The sequence below is a fragment of the Buteo buteo genome, chromosome 1 (genome assembly GCF_964188355.1).
Source record: "Buteo buteo chromosome 1, bButBut1.hap1.1, whole genome shotgun sequence".
In the NCBI taxonomy this organism is placed as follows: Eukaryota; Metazoa; Chordata; class Aves; order Accipitriformes; family Accipitridae; genus Buteo; species Buteo buteo.
The window spans coordinates 9596311-9617007 of record NC_134171.1 but is presented as its reverse complement, the minus strand read 5'-3'; the positions used below and the strand labels follow the sequence as shown (position 1 = coordinate 9617007).

Here is a 20697-nt window from a genome sequence, read left to right as displayed (position 1 = left end):
CTAAAAGCTTTTATAAAAACCTCTAAACTAAATAAAACATAAATTTAAACTCCGTGAGTGGGAGGTTGTGACCCTTTCCCCTCTGTGTTTAAGTACATGACCCCTATATTTACATGGGAGATCCATGCCAGAGATTCTCCATCATGTGCAGTGGCCACTGGAAGACAGTTCTGCCTCTCCCAATGCCAGGTGGGAATAAATATACGTGAAATGGGGACCCTGTGTGGTATAACCCTTTAGATAAGGAGGATATGTGAGGAATCTGATGTACTACTAACGATATCCCAATGCCCTAGTTTATTGATTAATTTATTGGTGCGTATCCTTGGGTGAAGAGTTTCTTTGAGTTATTCTGTAACCTTATGTCTCACTTATGCAAACTGGGTTACAGTAAAAATGGGTTTACAAGCATTTGAAGTGCTTAGAAGTGACATAGATAAAGAAATAAAATAAAAAACTTAATATATACTTAGGTTACATCAGAAAGGTCTATCTTTCTATCTTTGTTAGCTATTTCACCTGCTGTTTCCCTTCTGACAAGATGTTAGTCTGCATTTCAGTCTTTGTGGGTGCTTCTTTCCTTTTTTTAGAAAAGTATCTTAACTTTATTTCACTATTCTGGGCAGTCTAGACAAATTTCATTTTTCGTCCTGATGTCTTTATGCTCTTCTTATGAGAGAGACAATCTAGCTACTTTTTGTTTAGAACATAGTTGTATAGATGCCTCATAGTTATAGAAGGCATATATATGTGGTTATAGATGTGGTTTTCACTGGACATTCTGTATCAAACTATACATTAAAACCGTGTATGATAAAAATATCTAGATGGGCTAATTGTGTGTACCTTATGCCTGATTCTTGATTGACATGTGAGGCAAAAGTAGTGATCTATTTTGATATGACAGCGGCTTCAGAGAAACCATTTCCCAACCTCTTCATTTTCTATATTTTGTAACAGAGATTAACCAGGGAAAAGTTGTTCCAAGATTGCTTCCACGTGTTACTGTAAAAATGCCTGAGACAATGTATGCCTGAGCCTAGTTAGCATTTTCCATTAGTCATGGAATAGCAGCTTTCAAAAACATTGCTTTTTCTTGTGCATTGCATTAACAGTGAGCAGACCAGGTTACGTGTAGCCAATCTTTTCCGTATGTTTAGGATGCTCACATACATTGTGGTATATATTTTGCTTGCCTTTAGGTATAATAAGGCCAGTGTAATTGAAAAAGTAAGCTTTCAGAATTTACCTCCTACATGATCTATCCAGTGGCAATACCACTGTAAAACTGAGCTTTTCTAAAGCTTGCAGTTGTCACTAATTACATAAATTGTCTGTACCAGTTTCATATGCCAACACAAAGTTCCAGGCAGAAACTTACAAAATACACAGCCCTCATCTGCTATTAAACAGCAACAGGTGATTAAAAATGAGAGATTTATATAGTTCACTGATGAAATGAAAAAAAGCTGTAAAAGCAGTCAGATGAACGAATGTGTATTCACTCATATATTCACTCATTTATTGGACATTAATGACCATGTAGAAAATGAATTTAATGGCACTCCATCTCGTTTCCCACATCAACAACTCACAGCTAGGACTTGGATTAATTGGCAGATGCAGGAGAGCGGCCAAGAGCTTTGTGGCTATTATGACTGAGCTTAGCTTGGCTGGAATGTAGTGCAGATCAAGGCAATGCATGTCTGCCAGATATTGTGTTTGAGAAGTTTGTTCTGCCTTTTCCTGTACATAAACAGACGACTTCCGTCACCATAGAACATTTCCCAGAAATGCTGAAATGTCTTATCGCATTCTTTTAAGACTGATTTCCTTCCATTTCTACCTGTTCTCAAAGTTTTATTTTGGCATTGCTCAAACTTTATGCACTGTAGCCTCTCTGATTTTTTTAGTGTTCATATACTTCATGCTGTGTGTGCTCATTCCTGTATACTAAAATTTGCATTACTTCTTTCCTTTTAATATTCAGTACAGGCTAAAACCAAATCCATCCAGATCTCTGCTCTGTATTAAATGTGTTATTCTAGTTTATAGTTAAGCTTTTTTTAAATTACAGATATGATTGCCATATTTTTCTTGGGTATAAAGAAACTTGGTGTTAATATGTTTTAAAGACTTAAGACTTAATTAGCAGAAACTCCTTGAGATGTCCGTTAGACCCTATTAATATATGAAAACATATAGTGAATTTTGGAGAAATTATAGAAAATATTCAAAATTTTATCTCTGAAAAAGTAATAAATTACATATGCCCATTTTTCAAGTTTCATATCTGCACTGTATGTTTATTAAAATAATTTGATGTTATCCTTCGTCACTGTTTTGCTGGAAAATTTTTCTCCTTTTTTTTCGCTCTAAGAATTAGGCAGCTATTCGCTTTTAGGCATACAGCCCAGTTCTTAGTAGAATCACCTTTTTAAAGAGTTTCTATACGTCTACTCTCACTATGTTTGTCAACTTTTCTACAGTTTTCAGCTGTAAGTTGTTTTGCTGCCCTCACAGACCTTTCCATATTGTTTAGCTCTGCTAACTCCTTCCAAGGATTGTAAGATCTGTTAACCTGAACATATCTTCCAGCACTGAAGTCCATTTTTTATTCTACCTAATAGACATGTATCAAGTAAGGTACTATAAAGCACAGTACTTGAAAAACAATACTAAATGAAGAAAGGTAGAGGACAAACAAATCAGACATGTGGAAATAGACTGAGACAAGTATGCAGGCAAGGACAGGAATGTAGGAGGTGAAATATTGCACATTTGGAGATGGCAAGTCAGGAGGAATTTGAAGGTGATGGTAATATTGATTATGAACTTGAACAAATAGTGTATTCGAGAGAGAGAAATGAGAAGTATGTCATAAGATGGAAAAATATGTTTCATGCTAGAACTAATAACTGCATTTATATTTCCTGTAGGGCTTGAGAAATTGTGCTATTTCCACAACAAAACCTGCAGCAAATTCTTTCTTTTGAGCTTTTTTTTCTGCATCAATTTCTATTACACTGCATTAACGTTCTTCCTGTTCTTCCGGATGTACATACAGTACTGGGTGAACTGAAGTCTGCCTCCATGTCACTGTCTGGGCCTACCCGCTACATCATACCACAATTCAGCGCTGAGTATTTTCATGCATTAGATAGCTTTCTTAGTGATAGTAGCTTAAAAATTTCTTACACAAATAAGCAGATAACAATGTCTCTTTTTCAATACCATGGTATTCCATGATAAGTCCAAAGCCAAAATAAAAGTTTTACCTTTAAATAGGTTCTCACAGTACCCATTAAAACAAAATTATCACAAATATAAAGTTGTTTATAGAGGAAACAGGCTGAAGAAGGGGGCCCACTGGGGATTTCTAACATGGCTGCTGTGCTTCTGAGAAATTGCACCTCTGTATTACGGAAGGAATCAAGCATCCTAGGTAGAAACCAATCATTGTCAATACAAACAGAAAAAAATTTTTTCATTATTAGAAAAAAAAGGAATAGTTTTGATTAATGACTTGTGTTTGCTCAAGCACTTGTGATTTATATGGCAATTTCATACTTTATTATTCCAGTGTCTTGAATGCGGTACATAAATTTGCAGATATAGAGTGCTAGATGTAATGCCTCTCTGCCAAGTGCTTGCATTTCCCACTGTGACACACTAGGTGTTGACTGACCATTTTGGTTTTACCATTATATTAAAAGAAATATTTGACATAGAGCTCTGAAATTTTAATTGCTTCTCATGTACTTCATGGCTAACCAAAGATCAGGAAATACTAAGTGACTGTTGTGATTGCCAAGATCACATGGTGCATGCACATCTGCACCGATAACTGTGTTAGGCAAGGTTTTATTGTGATCGCTTACCGTGGAAACACAGGATCTTCCTCCTGACACTGCCCATCATGATTACAGCAATAAGTCTATTTCTGTTTTTCTCAGTCAGCCCTGTCAAGTTGAAGCTTGGATAATGCAAAATCATCCTTGAAAACCTAGTAGTGGGTCTTGCTGTGCACATAATCAAGTTCTAGTGTCTTCTTTCACTGTTAAAGCTTCTCTAGAACCACCAGTCACCCCCAGCAAGATTCTTGCCTTGTGTCTTTCCCGGTACCATGATCTGATAAGTATGTATGTTCCTCTACAGATCCCCATGACTTCTTGCCCACTGTGTTAATTTCTGTTATAGCCATTCTTTTTCAGAGAAGTCAGCAGCTAACATACCCCCTACTGGGAGCCCTTGGCTCTCAGTTGCCTCAAGCCCCAGGCTTAAGTAAATCTGCAAGTCAACTCTATTGCTGTACTCCTATGTCTTGCCTTCTTCAGGCCTCTAGTTCAAATATGCAGTATTAGGAAAGCAGTATTACGTTTTGTATTGTTTCCCTAGTTTCAGCATTCTTCAGTCTTGGTTCTTCATCTCAGAAAAGTCCTCAGGTAAGATATACTCTCTTATCAGATTCTATTTTCCCTCCTGGTTCTGGATAGATGCTTTCTCAAGTGTACATGTAGCTTTATGCCAGGTTCTTCAGGAAATTCCTGCAGACTTTCTGCCAGAGGTTGCTTCAGGAAATCCTTAATGATGTCTGGTTTCCTAATTCTGCACTTATTAGCTCCAATTGCCACTTTGTCCTCTTATTCAGGTACATTTGGGAATCTCAACCTACTTCATTCAAAAGATTCGTGAACTTTTGACCTGGCATAACTAAGGCAGCAAACTATAAGTGTCTCCAACTACTGGAACGATTGACTTAAGTGGGAATAGTCTTCATTACAGATGGAAAACACTATGTAATAGATTATCCAGTTCTTCGTGTTTCTCAGCCTTAAAACGAGCAGTGAAAAGTCTGTTTTATCTTTGAGCAATTAGTAGCATTCAAAGGAATAATGTGAGCTTCTACAAAACCAAAGGCTATTTGCCCAATGAAGGTTTGAAATCATATTCAATTTTATTTTTCCTCTTCAAAAAATCTGTACTGCCATAAGGACTTACTTAAATCTGATTGCACTCAAGGTCTACCTGTTTATCATTCAGAGACCCTAATTATACCAGTACTGTGCATAGGCTTGGCTAAAATCAGTGTATCAGCCAAGCAAGCAAAAATTTGTGGCTCTGCTGATTTTCTAGGTGTTTGAATATCATAATAATGGTGAAAGACTCTTCTTCAAGAAGATACACAGCAATATGCCATTTCCTTAAAGCTCATCACCCAAAACTTTCATGACAAAGCATTTTTCATGGCAAAAAAACTTCATAACAAAGCATAGCAAACTTTGCTTTTAAAAATGCAACCAAATCATTATGAACAGAGTCATGAGGAGACTGATTCACAAATTGTGCGTATGTCATCAAGTATCTCTGATAGGAATTCATCTCTGTGTTCCAAATACAATTTGTGTAGGTATTTGTTTTCAGAGTGTGAGTAGGTAATCAAGATTTTCCCAGTGCACTTCCATTTAAACCAAATGATCAATATTCTTTGGTGTTTTCAATTGTCAATAATGTCAGCATTCTTTCTGAAGCTACATTTGGATAAGGAAAAGTATAGGTGGCACATACTTGTCAGTTGCAGAGTCCTAGCTTTTTATTTGCAAATTGCTAAATCCATTAGCCTTTCCGTAGGACTGTTGGTGAGTGAATGGGAACCAGGAAGGACCATACTGCTGGGAGTAAACTAGCTACACTCTCTAGTTAAGGAACAGCCAGTGCTTCTGTTTTATGAAGCATCCCTATTGTGGAGCTCTGTAAGACATATGGAGAGATTCAGTGCATGCTGTTATCGGTCATTATTCTTGATAAAAGGTTGGATATTCCTTTGGATATACCCCTGATATAGCCTTTGTTTAAATAAGCTTTAGATCAGGCTTAGGCTTTGAGTCTCTCTATTTAGCATGTCTTGAAGTAATGCTGTTGCTGGAAAGATTTAATTTTTCTCATGGGTCAATATTGAATCCTCTTCAACCTAAAGAATTACTAATATAGTAGTAGGACTTTTCCTAGCCAAGAATTTGATTAAAAATAAAAGGAAAGGAGAAGATGAAGATTAAAATTAAGGGTTTCTTTTACTATGGACTATCACCACTATTAAAAAGTTGTGCATTCCTGGCTGAAGACAAAAGCCCTTACGTGCTTCTGTTCATATCTTACAAGTATGTAGTTATTAAATGGTTATTGACTTTAATACACTTTCTGTGGGGACAACAACTTAAATTAGTTTTAACTGAAATTGTATGATTTGTTTGTTTGTTTAGGAAGGGGATTCCAAGTGAACAAGTGAAACATACTGATAGAGAGCAAGCAAAGCGTGTAGTTTACTCAGTGGTTTATGGAGCAGGTAGGCATTTTTTGAAAAAAAACCAGCTACAGTAGATTCATACTTTATACATAATTTATACAAGTAGACTGAATTTCTAAAGGTGAATAAAAGTTTGTCAGAGTATTAAATTTTTATTTTTATCAAGGATTTTTAAATGATCTACCTGGTATCAAAATTACCAAATTAATGCAGCCACACTGACGTGTACAAAGATTACTCTGATTTTGTATTTATTTGCTGCTGATGTAACTGAAGCATTTGTCTTATCTAAAATGAGTTTACTTTTGAGTGGATTTTGCATTCTGTCAGTATATAGACAGAGATGAGAATAAACACAATGAAGTTAAAAGATCTTCAATATTGTCTCAAAACACATTCATAGAACCACACAATTGCTGAGGTTGGAAGGGACCTCTGGAGGTCACCAGATCCAGCCCCTCTGTTCAAGCAGGGACATCCAGAGCCAGTTGCCCAGGACCGTGTCCAGACGGCGTTTGAATATCTCCAAGGATGGAGACTCCACAACCTCCCTGGGCAACCTGTGCCAGTGCTCAGTCACACTCACAGCATAAAAGTGTTTCCTTACTTTAGATCTTAATGTTTGCTGCCATTTCTTCACAACTGCGGAAAACCTGCAAAAATCCACACTATTACCCATTCTGCCTAAGTCTTGCCCAGGTCCTAGATAAGTCAAGACATTCTGCATACTTTCCAAAACTGCCTACCATTTCTTAAATGATGCCCACCTCTCCTTATGTTTCATACATGCTTAGAAGTACCTTTTCTGGGAAGACAGATGCATAGCGATCATCAGCCTACAAGCTCTTATGTATTTGTTTTAGTGAACAGCTAACTAAACTTTATGTAGGTCTTCTGGAGAAATCCAAAAGCTCTACAGAAGAAGAGTATTTTGAAAACTCATTTAGGAAATGACAGCCCTAGGTTGCAGGCTTTATTTAACTTGGAAGAACTTAAAACTACATCTTGGATTCCTGGGTGAGAATGCTTTCTAAACCATCTTTTTCAGTGAGTCATTGATAGTCCTTGAACCAAAGGTAGAGTTGGCCAAGGGCATTCAATTTATTGTTTAGGGCATTCAGCTAGGAAGGGGAGAAAAACACTTCAATTTTAGCTCTCTAGAATATCTACTTTATGCATAGGGGTGTAGATTATATATATATATATATGAATATATATATAGACACACGTGTATTTTTACATTCAGCTGTATTGCATTTTAAACATCTGTGTTTAAATTCTATATTAAAAAAGCCCAGGACTAGCGCCCTGCAATGTAAATTCAGACCTTCCCATGCTGAGACTGGAATCAAATCTCCTGTTTGCAGCCTGAATGTTTTCATCACTAGGTTATTTTACAAAATGCAAGCATTAGCACCCCTGCCCCTTGGTCCATGCAGGTGCTACACATTTCCTATCTGTTTCCTTCACTCTGGGTGGAACAGGCAGATACCTGACTTAATCAGACTGAATCACCACCAGTTGAATGGTCTGTAGTTCTGTATGTAGTCAGTGGGGAAAAGGAAATGCCTCAGTTACTGGGGCTAGAGTCTCCTTCAGTAGAGCCTATGTCTGTGCATGCTATAGAGAACTTAGGTGATTAGATTAGGCGGAGTATTGGCATTCCCTCACTTGCTTTGTACCAGGCACTACACATTTCAGTGCAGCAGTGCTTGATTTAAGTATCTCCATTTACTTGTTTGTGCTTTGTCTCCCTCTCTCTCAAATGAGGGCAGCTGAAGCATCTGAAAGATAATAAGATGCTTCAGTTCATTGGTAGTGTGATCAGATCCTAATGAAGACATAACATGGAGTGATATCATTAAACTATTTCGATGGAAACTGGGCCGACAAAAAATAATTGTTAGCTACCTGAAATTGATGGACTGAATTCCACCCACAGTTTGTCTCCCTTCAAAAGATGGCTAACTTGTCATTAAGGAGACATTTTGATACAACTGAAGAGTGTGAATAATATTTATTTCACTTCTTTGGGGATTGAAAAATACAGAGACATTCCCTGAGGAGCTTGCCTATATTATGCTTACAGGAGTTAATGAAAATCTTTCATGTAGTAAATAGTAATCTTTTTTTTCTTTTTGTTTTCTTAGCTTTAGATTACATTTGGTTCATATTTTCAAGGTCTTTTCTATAATCCTGGAGGATAGAAAATAGTATAATAAAGAAAGAAGAGTCTCATTATGTCTAGGAGTTGGTACTTCAATAAATACACCAAATATTGAGAGGGATGACAGTATTATTGTCTTTTGCTTGGTTTGGAGCAATTCAATGCACCTGCTTCTGCCTCAGTCATCTTGTAAAACTAAAGTACAGACAACTTAAACATCTGTAAAATAAGGAGTAATTCCATTCAATGTCAGTATATTCAAGCCCTGAATTGACACAGAGGGATGTCAAGGTATTTAAATGAAAAGCAGAGAAAGTAATGGTATTTTCAGTTTTGAAAGATGATATTACAGAATGGAAACACTAAAACTCGTAGGCTGCTGCTAACAATTCCCATGGCACAGATAACTCAAGGAGAGTGCTCAGGGAAGCTTTAGTCCGCTCCCAAGCGCTGCTTCGCATGGCCTATGCTCCAGCATTGTGGAACATGATCTGACACAATTATGAGGCTCTACATTCCTCTTTTTGCTTCCCAGGAACTGCATTTCCGTGGAACCTTTCAGACTTCCTTTCTGATGTTGTGGCTTATTTTTCCTACTATTTTATGCAATACTTTGTTCTGTATATCAGTAGTTCTTTAAATGGATAACATGGACAAATGTAGATGTTACAGTTCTCTAAGGAAGCCACAGCAGTCTCCTAGTTGTTAACAATATGTGCTTTAGCAGATAGATTTGTCGTTTGCTGACTCAGGAAGAAAATGCAAATTAATTAGATGTCAAATAAAAGTACAGACCTATAGTAGCTGAGCAAGAGTCATCCTGGATGTCTTGTGAATTTCTTCTTCTAGCACCTTGTCCAGACTGGTATTCCTGCAGCTCAGTGCAGATGCTGGCATGACTGAGAACAAAATGCTACAGAATTGTTCTGAAATGCACATCAGACTGACAGTGATGGCATTTAGGTGGCTGAAATCTTCTCTCTTTCAAAAATGCTAGATAATTTTTCTTGACAGTATTACTGTGACAATAACTATTCTATGCCTTTGGTGCCTTGAGACATCGCCTCTCAGCTTATGTTATTTGCAGACACAGTGCTGGGTTTGTGTTGCTCTGCAGCTGACATAAATATATCTGTCTTTCAAACCTCATATGACTAAAGTTGATGCATGTTTTATTTTTACTGGAACTGTTTGGTTTATAAATGTGTTTAAACTGTAGCTCTTAATTTATATTTTCACACTCTGGAAAACGGTCTTCAGCTTTTTTCCACCTTCTCTATAAATGCTCTTAGATCCAACGTTATATATATTGTGCACCTATATCCCATCCAAAAGCTATTATTCCTTCCTCTCTCTGTTGAAACACTTTTTCTGTTTTTTTCTTTTTCCAACACTTTTATCTCACAACTTGGACCCAGGTTTTTACAGGCATTGAGGAGCCGAAGACTGTTTGAAATCCGTGGGACTCAGACTCCTAACGGCCTTTCTAAAATAAGGCTCTGATTGCTTCAACAGTTAAGTTTTTCTGTGACTTCTACACCAAATCTAAAGAAACTCAACCAGCCACATCGCCATTCTTTTTTAGATCTTCATTCACATTTGTGTGTGTTTGATTTCAAATTCTTTATCTGCTCCTCAAAGTTTGCAGATTTCAAGACTGAGCTAGTAAAACGATACTTAAAGTAACAAAGTTATTCTGTGAACAAAAGAGATTTCAACCACATTATAGGTATGAATTATAACAAGGAATTTCTTGATTACATACTTCTTATGTACTTCTTATTAAATACATTCTTAGTCCAGTAACTTCAGTAAAACATTGAAGCTCAAAGTTAAACATTTGCTTTGTTGAAATATGATTGTAGTATATCAGATCCATCCTCCACTATTGTGAATGTAGCAGTGCTATTGTATGTAGTGGATTTCTGTTCTGCTTTATTGCATAATAACAATAATTTCTTTACCACCAGGTAAAGAACGTCTTGCTGGCTGCCTGGGAATTACTCCTCTTCAAGCCAGCCAATTTATAGAGAGTTTTATGCAAAAATACAAGAAAGTACATGAATTTACAAAGAAAACGATTGAACAATGCCGAAATAAAGGTAATCCAAAGTCTGTAAGCATATTTTTGTATACTGATCAGCACTGTGTGACAGTGGTGAAGACAAAGTTTCAGCTTGACCCAAATTCAGATAGTTACAGGACAAGAAAAAAGATGGAATATAATTTCTTGATGAATCAGGTTTTTTTCTTTTTTAAACCTAAGAGGAGCTGGTTAAACCTGTCTGCCTTTTCTCAGAAAGATGCTAACAGAATAAGACATCTGTTCTCAGAGTGAACCCTACTTAATGTCAAGTTACACTGCATCATTTTGAAATATAATGTACTCCAACACAAAAAAGCCCAAGGAATCTTTTACTTAATAAATATGCTACATGGCTCCTGGACTGTGGAAGCTCAGCCATTTAGTCAAAGGACCAATTTACAGAGCCAATTTTTTTTAATGTATTTTTTTCTTTGCATCAGTCAGACTTTATGTTCCTGAAGTTCAGGTGGTATCTGTGGTGACAGATGTGTGCAGAGTGCTTCCTGGAGCCAGCAGCTGCAAACTGTTCTTGCATCAAATTTGTTGCTAGCCTACATATTCATTTATATTTAGTGAATCCTAGGAGTGCAGTAATTTGAGGAGAGAAAATATAGCTGCTTGAAATATTGCCTTTTAAAAGCTAATTAGCAGAACTGTCAAAATTGATTTATTTTGTTTCTTAATAGGGTGTACAGTACTAAGACATTTTGTAGAAATAAATAGTAAATTTTCAATATAATATTACCCATCACTGTATGGGTGAGCGTCATGACAGAAACATGTAACTGACTTCCAGTCATGAAAATGGGTAGTATTCCTTTTTTGTACTTTGTAGGGCTTAAAATTCTACTTGAAGCATGAACTGTCATTGTGTCATGCAGTTGCATTCCTTTGTTCATTAATATTACTAAAGAAAAGTGAAGTTACTGAAAATCTATTTTTAGCTATAATTAAGCCCAACATAACATATCTAGCAAAATATTACACATTTATTATATATTTTTGATCTATTTAAAATAACATAGCATTCTTTTCTTAAAGGTGAATGAATTTCAATAACCAGACTTCTGCGGTAAAGAATCTGGTTTATGAGTTTAGTAGACAAGCGTGTCATAACTAATGTCCTTGATTGTTGTCGAAACACGCTTGTCTAATTAGTACTTACTCCTCCTCTCACTCCCATTTGTCACCCATTTTTTTAACCATTAATGGTAGAAGAACAATCTGATTTGGTTGTACAAGCTCAAAAAATCTGCAGCAGGTCAACATAATTTAATATTTTTCTTGTTAATCCACCTCAGATTCCAACTTTCCAACAAAAACATTCCAACCTAGTGAGCTCATTATAAGGTAACTTGTCCTTACTTATCTGCAGTTCAAAGGTGAACAGCACCCACCTGACTAATATTATTTAGGTGTTATGAATGTCTGATACTCTGTGTAGACATGATAAGCATATAAATAATATTAATTTGTGATGAAGATATATTTGTTAGTGTATTAGTATATGTTTTATTATAATGTTGGTTTTTCATGAAATTATCAACATATTAAAAAGACTACCTTAAGACCTCATTCAAATATGTATTTGCAGATTAATCTTTGACCACAGAAGCATACTCTGCCACTATTATATGAAAGATGGTATTTGTTTGGGGATGCTAATCAGCTATGAGTACTGCAAGGGTGATTCTGTTGTGGAGACACACCACACAGGAATAAGGATATTACAGTAAATCTATTTTTTCCTGAGAGTCCTATGTTTCAAGAATTCCATCTTTAGATACTGTTCTTCATGGAAAGTCTTAGTTAAATTGAGAAGACTGATTTGCCAAAGAATATCTGAACCTCCAGATAATTCATCTCCTTATTCCAAAACTGGTGCTTTTAGTATCAGCACTCCTGGAAATACACTAATTCACAGAAAGCTGCATTAATTCAGCAGAACCATCTTCATCCTCTGCACATAAGTCTGGGTATGTGTTGTCCATAGTAAGGTCATAACTTTGTGTTTGAAGAGGTCTCCTTACCACATGGTTGCCAAAGAGGAGACGAAACTCCGGCAGTCTGAACTTCCATGGTATCTAATGACAATTCATGGATAGTCAAGATGATCAGAAGTATAATGAAAGATTTTATAAAGTTATATTTTTAACATGGATGCTTTTTCATTTTTCTTAAAATAAGAAGTTTAGTTTTGAAGATAAGCTGAGATAAGGTTTTGTGTGTGTTATTTTGACAAGAGGATCCTCACATCTCTTCCTCTTTCAACTCCTCTCACTTGCCCTCCAGAATAGTTTTTTTGGCAAAATACATCATTAGGTGTAACATAAAGTATTAACTGTGTTTTCAGGTGTTTCTTTTAAACCGAAACCCCCCACCACACTAGAGTTAAGGAAGTTTGGCTGTGAAAGCGACACAAAAATACCACATAAAGAAAATGGAAAACAAATTATAACTTTGGGTTTTTTTCCCCCAAAAATATTTGATAATTTTGAGAGATATTCATTAATGATTTAATTACTCTACAAATTGATTTTTCTATGCTATTCCCAAGTAAACTATTCATTGCATGGAAAGCTCTAATTATGGCTGCTAATAGATAGCTAATTCTGCTAGGTATTTATAGTTTCATCTCCCACATAGAGAGTTTGCTGGTATATCAGTAGACATTCCTAATAAAAGTACAGCTTTAATGAATAGAAGTTTTCCTTGTGTAACATGTACCAGTTCTCTGAATGAAATAATTCTTGGTCCAAAAATACAATAAGCATTTACGGTTTAAATGAGAGAAGCTCTGACTATTTTCAGAGGGCAAAATATTAAATTGACTCAGGCAGCACATAATTGCAAAAATCTATATTATCTTCAGAAAGAATTTTTGACATTTAATTTTAATCACTCTAAGAATACTAATTTGTATTTAAATCCTACAAGGTTATGTGGTTTCCATAATGGGACATAAAAGACCACTGGCTAATATCAATGCACAGGATTATAAACTACGCACTCAAGCGGAGAGGCAGGCTGTCAATTTTGTTGTTCAAGGTAAAATACTGCACGCCTACCTTCCTACTTACCTACCTATCTCTTTATGTCTGTTTGGCTTTAGTGGACACAACTCTGATAATCTCAAAATGAATGAATATTCTAGTAGTCTACTAGAGTAGACTCCTGAGGCAGGACTTTTACTATAAAAGAGAAGTTTAAATGATGTATTCTATCTATCTTGGAAATTGCCAGTAAACAGTATCATAATAATACTAATAACAGTATCAATGTTATACACTATAGTGGTCTGTGTAGTTAAATATAGGCATAGATACAAACTATGTGTAGAGAGAATACCTAGAATTCAGTGCTTCAGATGTATTGTCTTAAAACATTTTCCTTTCTGTTTTCTGATACTTAGTTACTCCAAAAGGGTTTCTGTGATTATGCTGCTTACAGATTCTAGGTTTTATTTTTCCAGATAGCTTTAGTTTAAGATATATACAACATTAAAAGAACCATGCATTGTTATTATTTGTCTTGAAACCCAACTCATTCTTTGTAAGGAAGATTCAAACTAAATTCTCTGGAGGGCAAAAAAAAGTGTTTTTTTCACAGAAAAACATTGCAAATTTGCCATATAGATTGGAAATGTAAAAATCAGCATGAAGTGCTCAAATGTTAATCTGATGCATTAACATAGTCTGTTTAAATCACTTGGGGCTCAGTCGTGTACAGAATTTAGCCACCTAAAGAAAAAATAAAAACTGAGCTAGCAGTCCAAGACTGAGATCTCTCCTACCAAGCCACTCCTTCAAAGAATTTTTTTTTTTTAATTGGATGATGCTGACAGGGTTTTTACTAAGTTATATTGGAAGTGTACAATTTATAGGCAAGTAAAAAGTGCTTTCTAGACATGGTGATGGCGTGCTTTTAATGAAGTGATTTTCCTTTTGAAAGGACCATGTGTTTTTTCTTTTTTTTTCCTCTCCAAATATTATTCATTTTAATGTTTCATTTTCAAAATGACTTAAGTATTTATGTCATGTTTGACACTCCTTATAATCAGTAACTGAATTTAAGTATTGTCTCTACAAGGATATGTACAGAGCTAGAATTCTAATACCTACCCTGTTGCTTGAATAATAGTTGGGCTCAAGTGATGGCTGCCTTGCTGTAGTAGGCACTCAACTGTAGAATTTTAAAATGTCCTTATAAAATCTGCAGCAAAGCCTGCACATTCGTAACACTGGGCGTGCCTGCACAACCTTCTCCAGAGACTTGTGTTTGGTTTACCTGGGTTTCCATCCAGCTGGCCAGCAGCCCTCTCCAGTTGAAGGCACAATGCTTGAGCTAATACAGCGAGTCCTGCTGAGTGTACAGTGTAGCGTTAATAAAGCTACATGGCCTTCTGAGCAGCACTTGCTTATGTCCATCTGTCCAAAGAGCTTGGAGGTGAGGCAAAGCTATCAGAGGACTGTCTATGAAACCCTTACTTCTATGTAGCTACAATAAAAAGATTATTATATTTCATTGTCTGTTCAAATAATACTGGAGGCCAAATCTGATGAAAAATAGTGTAACTGTTATTCAAAACGTAAAATTAGAAGGTGTGATGAAGCATAGGTTAAAATGTCTAAAATACTCAGTATTCCCAAATTTTATAAAAAATTTCATTCTAGACTACAACAATCTAACTTCAGGATTTCAGCTATGAGATAATATTTTAAGACTTTAAAAACTTCCTAAATTATGCTAAAACATTTTATCATAGTTAGCGTACTAAACTGCATTTAATGTATGTGTTTTATAATTATATCTAATAGTCTTATTAGACTATCAATAGCCATCTTAATAATCAGCTGTGGATCTGCACTTAGTATAGTTAATGAGTAAAACAGCCTCAGTATGGGATTCAAAGGAGGTAGTTTGTCATAGAAAACCATGAAGAAGGAAGAGGTGTTAAGTCTAGCTTCTCGATCTCTTAGATATTCTCTTGTAGCCAAAAGGATCAACCATGTCCCAGGGTGCATCAGCAGGTCAAGAGAGGTGATTGTCCCACCCGACACTGCAGTGGTGCAGCCCCACCTCGAGCACTGGGTGCAGTTTTGGGTGCCTCAATACAAGATGGACATCAAACTATTAGACTGTGTCCAGAGGAGAGCGACCAAGATGGTGAAGGGTCTCAAGGGCAAGACTTAGGAGGAGCAGCTGAGGTCACTTGGCTTGTTCAGCTTGGAGAAGAGAAGGCTGAGGGGTGACCTCATTGCAGTCTACAGCTTCCTCAAGGTGGGCGGCAGAGGGGGAGGTGCTGATCTCCTCTCTGGTGACCAGCGATAGGATACGAGGAGATGGAATGGAACCTGCATCAGGGGAAGTTCAGATTGGACATTAGGAAAAGGTTCTTCACTGAGAGGGGTAGTCAGTCACGGGAAGAGGCTCCCCAGGGAAGTGGTCACAGCACCAAGCCTGTCAGAGTTCAAGGAGCGTCTGGATGACGCTCTTAGTCATATGGTTTAGTTTTAGGTAGTGCTGCGAGGAGCAGGGAGTTGGACTTGAGGATCCGTGTGGGTCCCTTGCAACTTGAGATATTCTGTGATTCCATGATTCTGTGGTTATCTCCCAGCAGAGTACCCTTACCATTTGCCTACCTGGCTGTTCTTTATCCCTCCTGTGGAAGTTGAACCATTTGGAAGAAAGAATGGGAGTGCGAAAAGGAAGATGTCTACCCTCTAGTACATTTAGGATATCTGATGGGACAAGGAGAATTATGGCTTCCAATCCATACTTAAAGGATTGCTTCTGTATTTTATCTGATAAATCTTTATGTAAAATGTATTAAAACCCTGTTGTGTGGTTCAGAACAGACCCCTTCACCAAACTGCAGGCTTGGAGAATCATTCTGCCTCTTGATCACCAGAAACGCGTAATCTATTATGTAACATGACACTGTTTTATGCACCACTGCTCTTAACGCTGTAATGTAATGAATATACATTACAAACACATGGAAATATGAAAAAGCATAAAATTAAGTTTCCAAATGAAAATGTAGTGCTGAAACAATGTTCTAACCTTTTGTGACATTAAATTTTAATTGATTTATAGGTAAATTTTAATTCCAATTTAGAGTTAGATAATTTCAGACATTTTTTTATAAAAAGCAATTTTTCAACTCATGGCCATGACTGACAAATTCACCTTTAATTAACACATAATTTCATATTATTATTTTCTGGTTTTAATTAACATGTAATTATTTATTTTGTTATTTATTAGTCTTATGATCTGTTTCACATATTACGTGAATTGAATCTGCCAGTTTTGCAAATTCTTATAATTCAGAATCTTCAGATGTTTTCCATTCCTATGCTATAGTTCCAAGAAGAACATCTTCCTTTTGCATGCTTTAAATTAAAAGCAGATCACTTTCTTTCATAGGATCTGCAGCTGATCTTTGTAAAATGGCTATGGTGGAGATTTTTACCTCTGTTGTCATTTCTCCGACTTTAACAGCCAGGTTAGTAATGAATGACTGCAAAACTGTTTATTTTAAAACAAAAGTAGTTGAAATGAGTGTGTTTCTGGCATTTTAAGCAGCTGTAGAAATATCATGTATGCCTCTGCATCTTTTAACAAGCAAGGACTTGTGGGATGGTTTTATACATTCAAAGTTATATCTTTGTGCTTAAATGGTTGGATCTGTGAATCCATCCCAAGGCAATGAAGTGCCCTGGGGCCATTTAAACTCAGTCAGATCTAGTTCAGTGGTAGTTCCGCGTCTTTGAAATCAAGCCCACTGATCATATCCTTCCTGTATTTTGAGTGTATTGTACAATGGGAATTGAACATTCAATGGGCTGGGAAAAAAACAGGAATCAGGAAACCAGTGGTCAAGCAAAATAAATGAACATTTTTTATTCTTGTATAGATGGCTTTCCTTTGCTAAAGAAAAGCTAGGTCATCATGATTCTCTTCTGTTGTGACTGCTCATAGTTGGTTAGGAGATCACAGAATGTCCTCAATGTTTTTACACCACTAGCAGAAATAATGAAGTCTACTTTTCCTGTAATAAAGGATGGAGAGGATGGTGCAGAGAGTCAGTGAGCATTATTATTTGCTGCAACAGAAAGATACTTTGAAGGCAAACATGCAGAAAAAAACCCCAAACAAGTGGAATCTCATCTTTTGTAATGCTGTAGTAAACAATCCAGTAGAACATGAGTTTTTGCAGTGGAAGTTCAGATAAAAGCAGAGATAGCAGGTAGCACAGAACATCAGTGTTTCTGTTGTCATCCAGAAGGGGAAATCATAAAAACTTAGCTGTAGCAATCATGTATTAAGAACTTCAGTGGGAGTTTAGGTCAGTAAAAAGTAACAGGGTTTGGCCTTCCAAACATATTCTGCAATTATGTGTAATATCTAACCCTATAAATACTCTGTGTGTTTGTATGTGTATCATTTACACACAGCAGTGTTATTTGATCAATGTTTCAAAATGTAATTTCTAATTACAAATATAAATTGCATGTGTTGAATTCAAAGGTAGAGTCACTCCTATGCCAAAAATAAAACTTGTTCTGAGTAACACTCTCAAGTGTTCTTGCAACACTTTTTGAGCAAAATACCATTGAACTATTACCAAAAAAGAAACAAGTAAGTGGCCTTCTAGTGCAAATCTGAAATGGGATATGGTTCTTTGGTGGAGATACTGCATGTGTCCAGACAATGATACATTTAAGTATTAAATGTTGGATGATGGACTGTAACATATTGCATTGTACATTTTGGGACAGATTCTCTGTGCTGATTATAATTCTTTCTGCTGCCTGAGTTGTACAAAGGTACTAGAATCTGGCAGCTGTGGCCTGGTTGAAAATTTCTGTAGCAGGCGTAATTTTGAGTTAGATTAGCAATAGAGCAGCTGCCTTCTGGGACAAGCAGCCAACAGTCTTTAATGGAGGAGGCAAGTGGAGCTGGTGAGAGGGCAAAGACATACTCCCTTCTGCAGTTCCTATGTAGCATGCAGATTTTTAGGTTCAATAACTACCTGTTTGTTGTAATTCTGAGTAAACCAAAGCTTTTTGTGACTAATGCTGTGTCTGATAAAGCTTGTGAATATTTTCTTCTCTCAACAGAAAATTTTATTTGGGTTGTCCTTTCTCAAAACTATTTGTTTTAAAGAAGTAGTGTCACCAAAAGGCTAAGAAGGTAACAGACATGGGGAAATATTGATTTACATGTTGAATTCCCTTGTGCTGTGGAAGCATAGGGAAATGGCTACACCAGACAACAGAAAAGTATCACTGCCTATCCTTCTTATTCCTGTCATAAATGTCACAGCTGGGAGAGACCAAGACTGCAAGGGCATCTAAAAGAGACAGACTGTTTTAAATTGGAATTTTGAACTCCTGCCAGCCATTAACAACTGGATGGCTTTGCTAAAGGAGAGCCTTTTAATAGTCACTAATGGCTCCTTGCTGTAATATTTAGTAGGTACTTACAAAGCCAGGCTTGTCAGAAAAGCACAATCAATGCCTTTATAAATTCTGTGAACGCTCACCTAGTTGGATGGTGGCATTTGAAAGCATCACTGTCGTCTTGCCAAAAGAGTACAGGACTGAAACTTGAAAATTTGGGTTTCCACTTGTCTGTCAGGTGACATTCAGTTAGTTGTTTTTTCAGTGGTCTGTTTCTTGATTTTCTTAGCAGTCAAATCAGGATAATGATCCTAACATCCTTTGTAAAGTGCTTCGAAAATATTGTTAAAAGGAAGTGTATACATAATTGGTGCTGTTGTAACAGTAGGAATGCACAGTAGCTCTTCCAAAATGAGAAATATAATCAATCTCCTATTATCATCACATCAGATCATATTCATTCCAAACATAGCACACTACTATCTTTTCTTCTATCTTCACCCACTTGTAAGTATTTTTTTTTTCTCTATTAGAACTTTGGAAATGGGGTTTTCACTTTGAACAGCATATCAAAGAGAAGTATCTTTTATATATGCTTTAGGAGTGAATATGAACTCACATTTACATTAGGAGACAGTATCCTATTAGGCATAGCCAAGTAGTGGCTAACACTAAACATTTTGTCTTCCTTACCTTGGAAATTAAAAAAAAAAAAAAGTTAATTCTAGATAAGGTCTTACATTTTTTAGTGTTAGTTTGCAGGTATGTTTGCAGACTTCTCCACTGACAGCACTGTATTCATTTTTCACATGTTGTAAGCTGTTCAGCTGTGAGCAAACTCTGACCCAACACTATGACACTTCATTTTTGTAGATCTAGCAGTCAGTAGATTCTCAGTTATTGTTTGCACATATGATACTTCATTTGGAAGTCAGGGAAAGGTAATCAAGTTACATTTTCATGATGCTTCATCAGAGAGGCCCTCTTGATGAAACAGTATATTCCACTGTGAATGATCAATGGCTGTTCTGTCAAGTAGCAGTCTCATTTTTCTCTTTGTGTTTCTTCATCTTTTAATTCAAATGCCAGCCTAGCAAATTATGCTGTTGACAATAAAAAGTCAATCAGTTACTGGGAAATAATTTTACAGAAATGGGGAAAAGTAGCATTAAATGCAATACATATGATGAAGAACTGATATTAGTATGGGTTAACTACTGGCATCAGTGTTAACATCTCTGCATTTTGTGTGGCACTGAGGAGTAATCAAAATGGTTTCTTCAGACTTCTTCCATATTATCTAGGTCTTTTTTAAGATGCTGTTCTGCTGCTGATGGCCAAGTTGCTTACTGAAAATGTGCTGCTGACATAAATTATTCAAGTGCCAGCTTTTACCTGTCTCATACAATTCACAGAACCTCCACACAATGTTTCCTGCAGGCAGATGATAGCAAAGAAACCTCTGAAGTGAGATCAAGGCATACAGTAGCAGCTGAAAGAAAGATTTATGGAATTCATGAGAGTAGAAAGGTACTCGGTGAACTCAGATGGACAGTTGTAGTTATTTTCAGTGTTTCAAACATCATTGCAGAGGCGAGACACATGGAAACTTGGTAAGAAAGAAGGATGCTGTCAAATTGTGGAAGAATTGCTGCCTATAGCAATTCTTGTAAAAATTATCACTTCGTAACCTGAAGATGCACTGATGTTACCCAAAGTCTACCTGGTG

At 36.4% G+C, this 20697-nt stretch overlaps 1 protein-coding gene across 1 annotated transcript in view; it reads left to right on the top strand.

Annotated features, from left to right (window-relative positions):
- POLN (DNA polymerase nu) overlaps window positions 1-20697 on the top strand; it is a 105389-nt gene that overhangs the window by 63599 nt on the left and 21093 nt on the right. The window contains exons 18-21 of the mRNA XM_075018876.1: window positions 6261-6343; window positions 10442-10573; window positions 13495-13605; window positions 16990-17068. Coding sequence (XP_074874977.1) covers window positions 6261-6343; window positions 10442-10573; window positions 13495-13605; window positions 16990-17068 — 405 coding nt within the window. The remainder of the gene's footprint in view (window positions 1-6260; window positions 6344-10441; window positions 10574-13494; window positions 13606-16989; window positions 17069-20697) is intronic.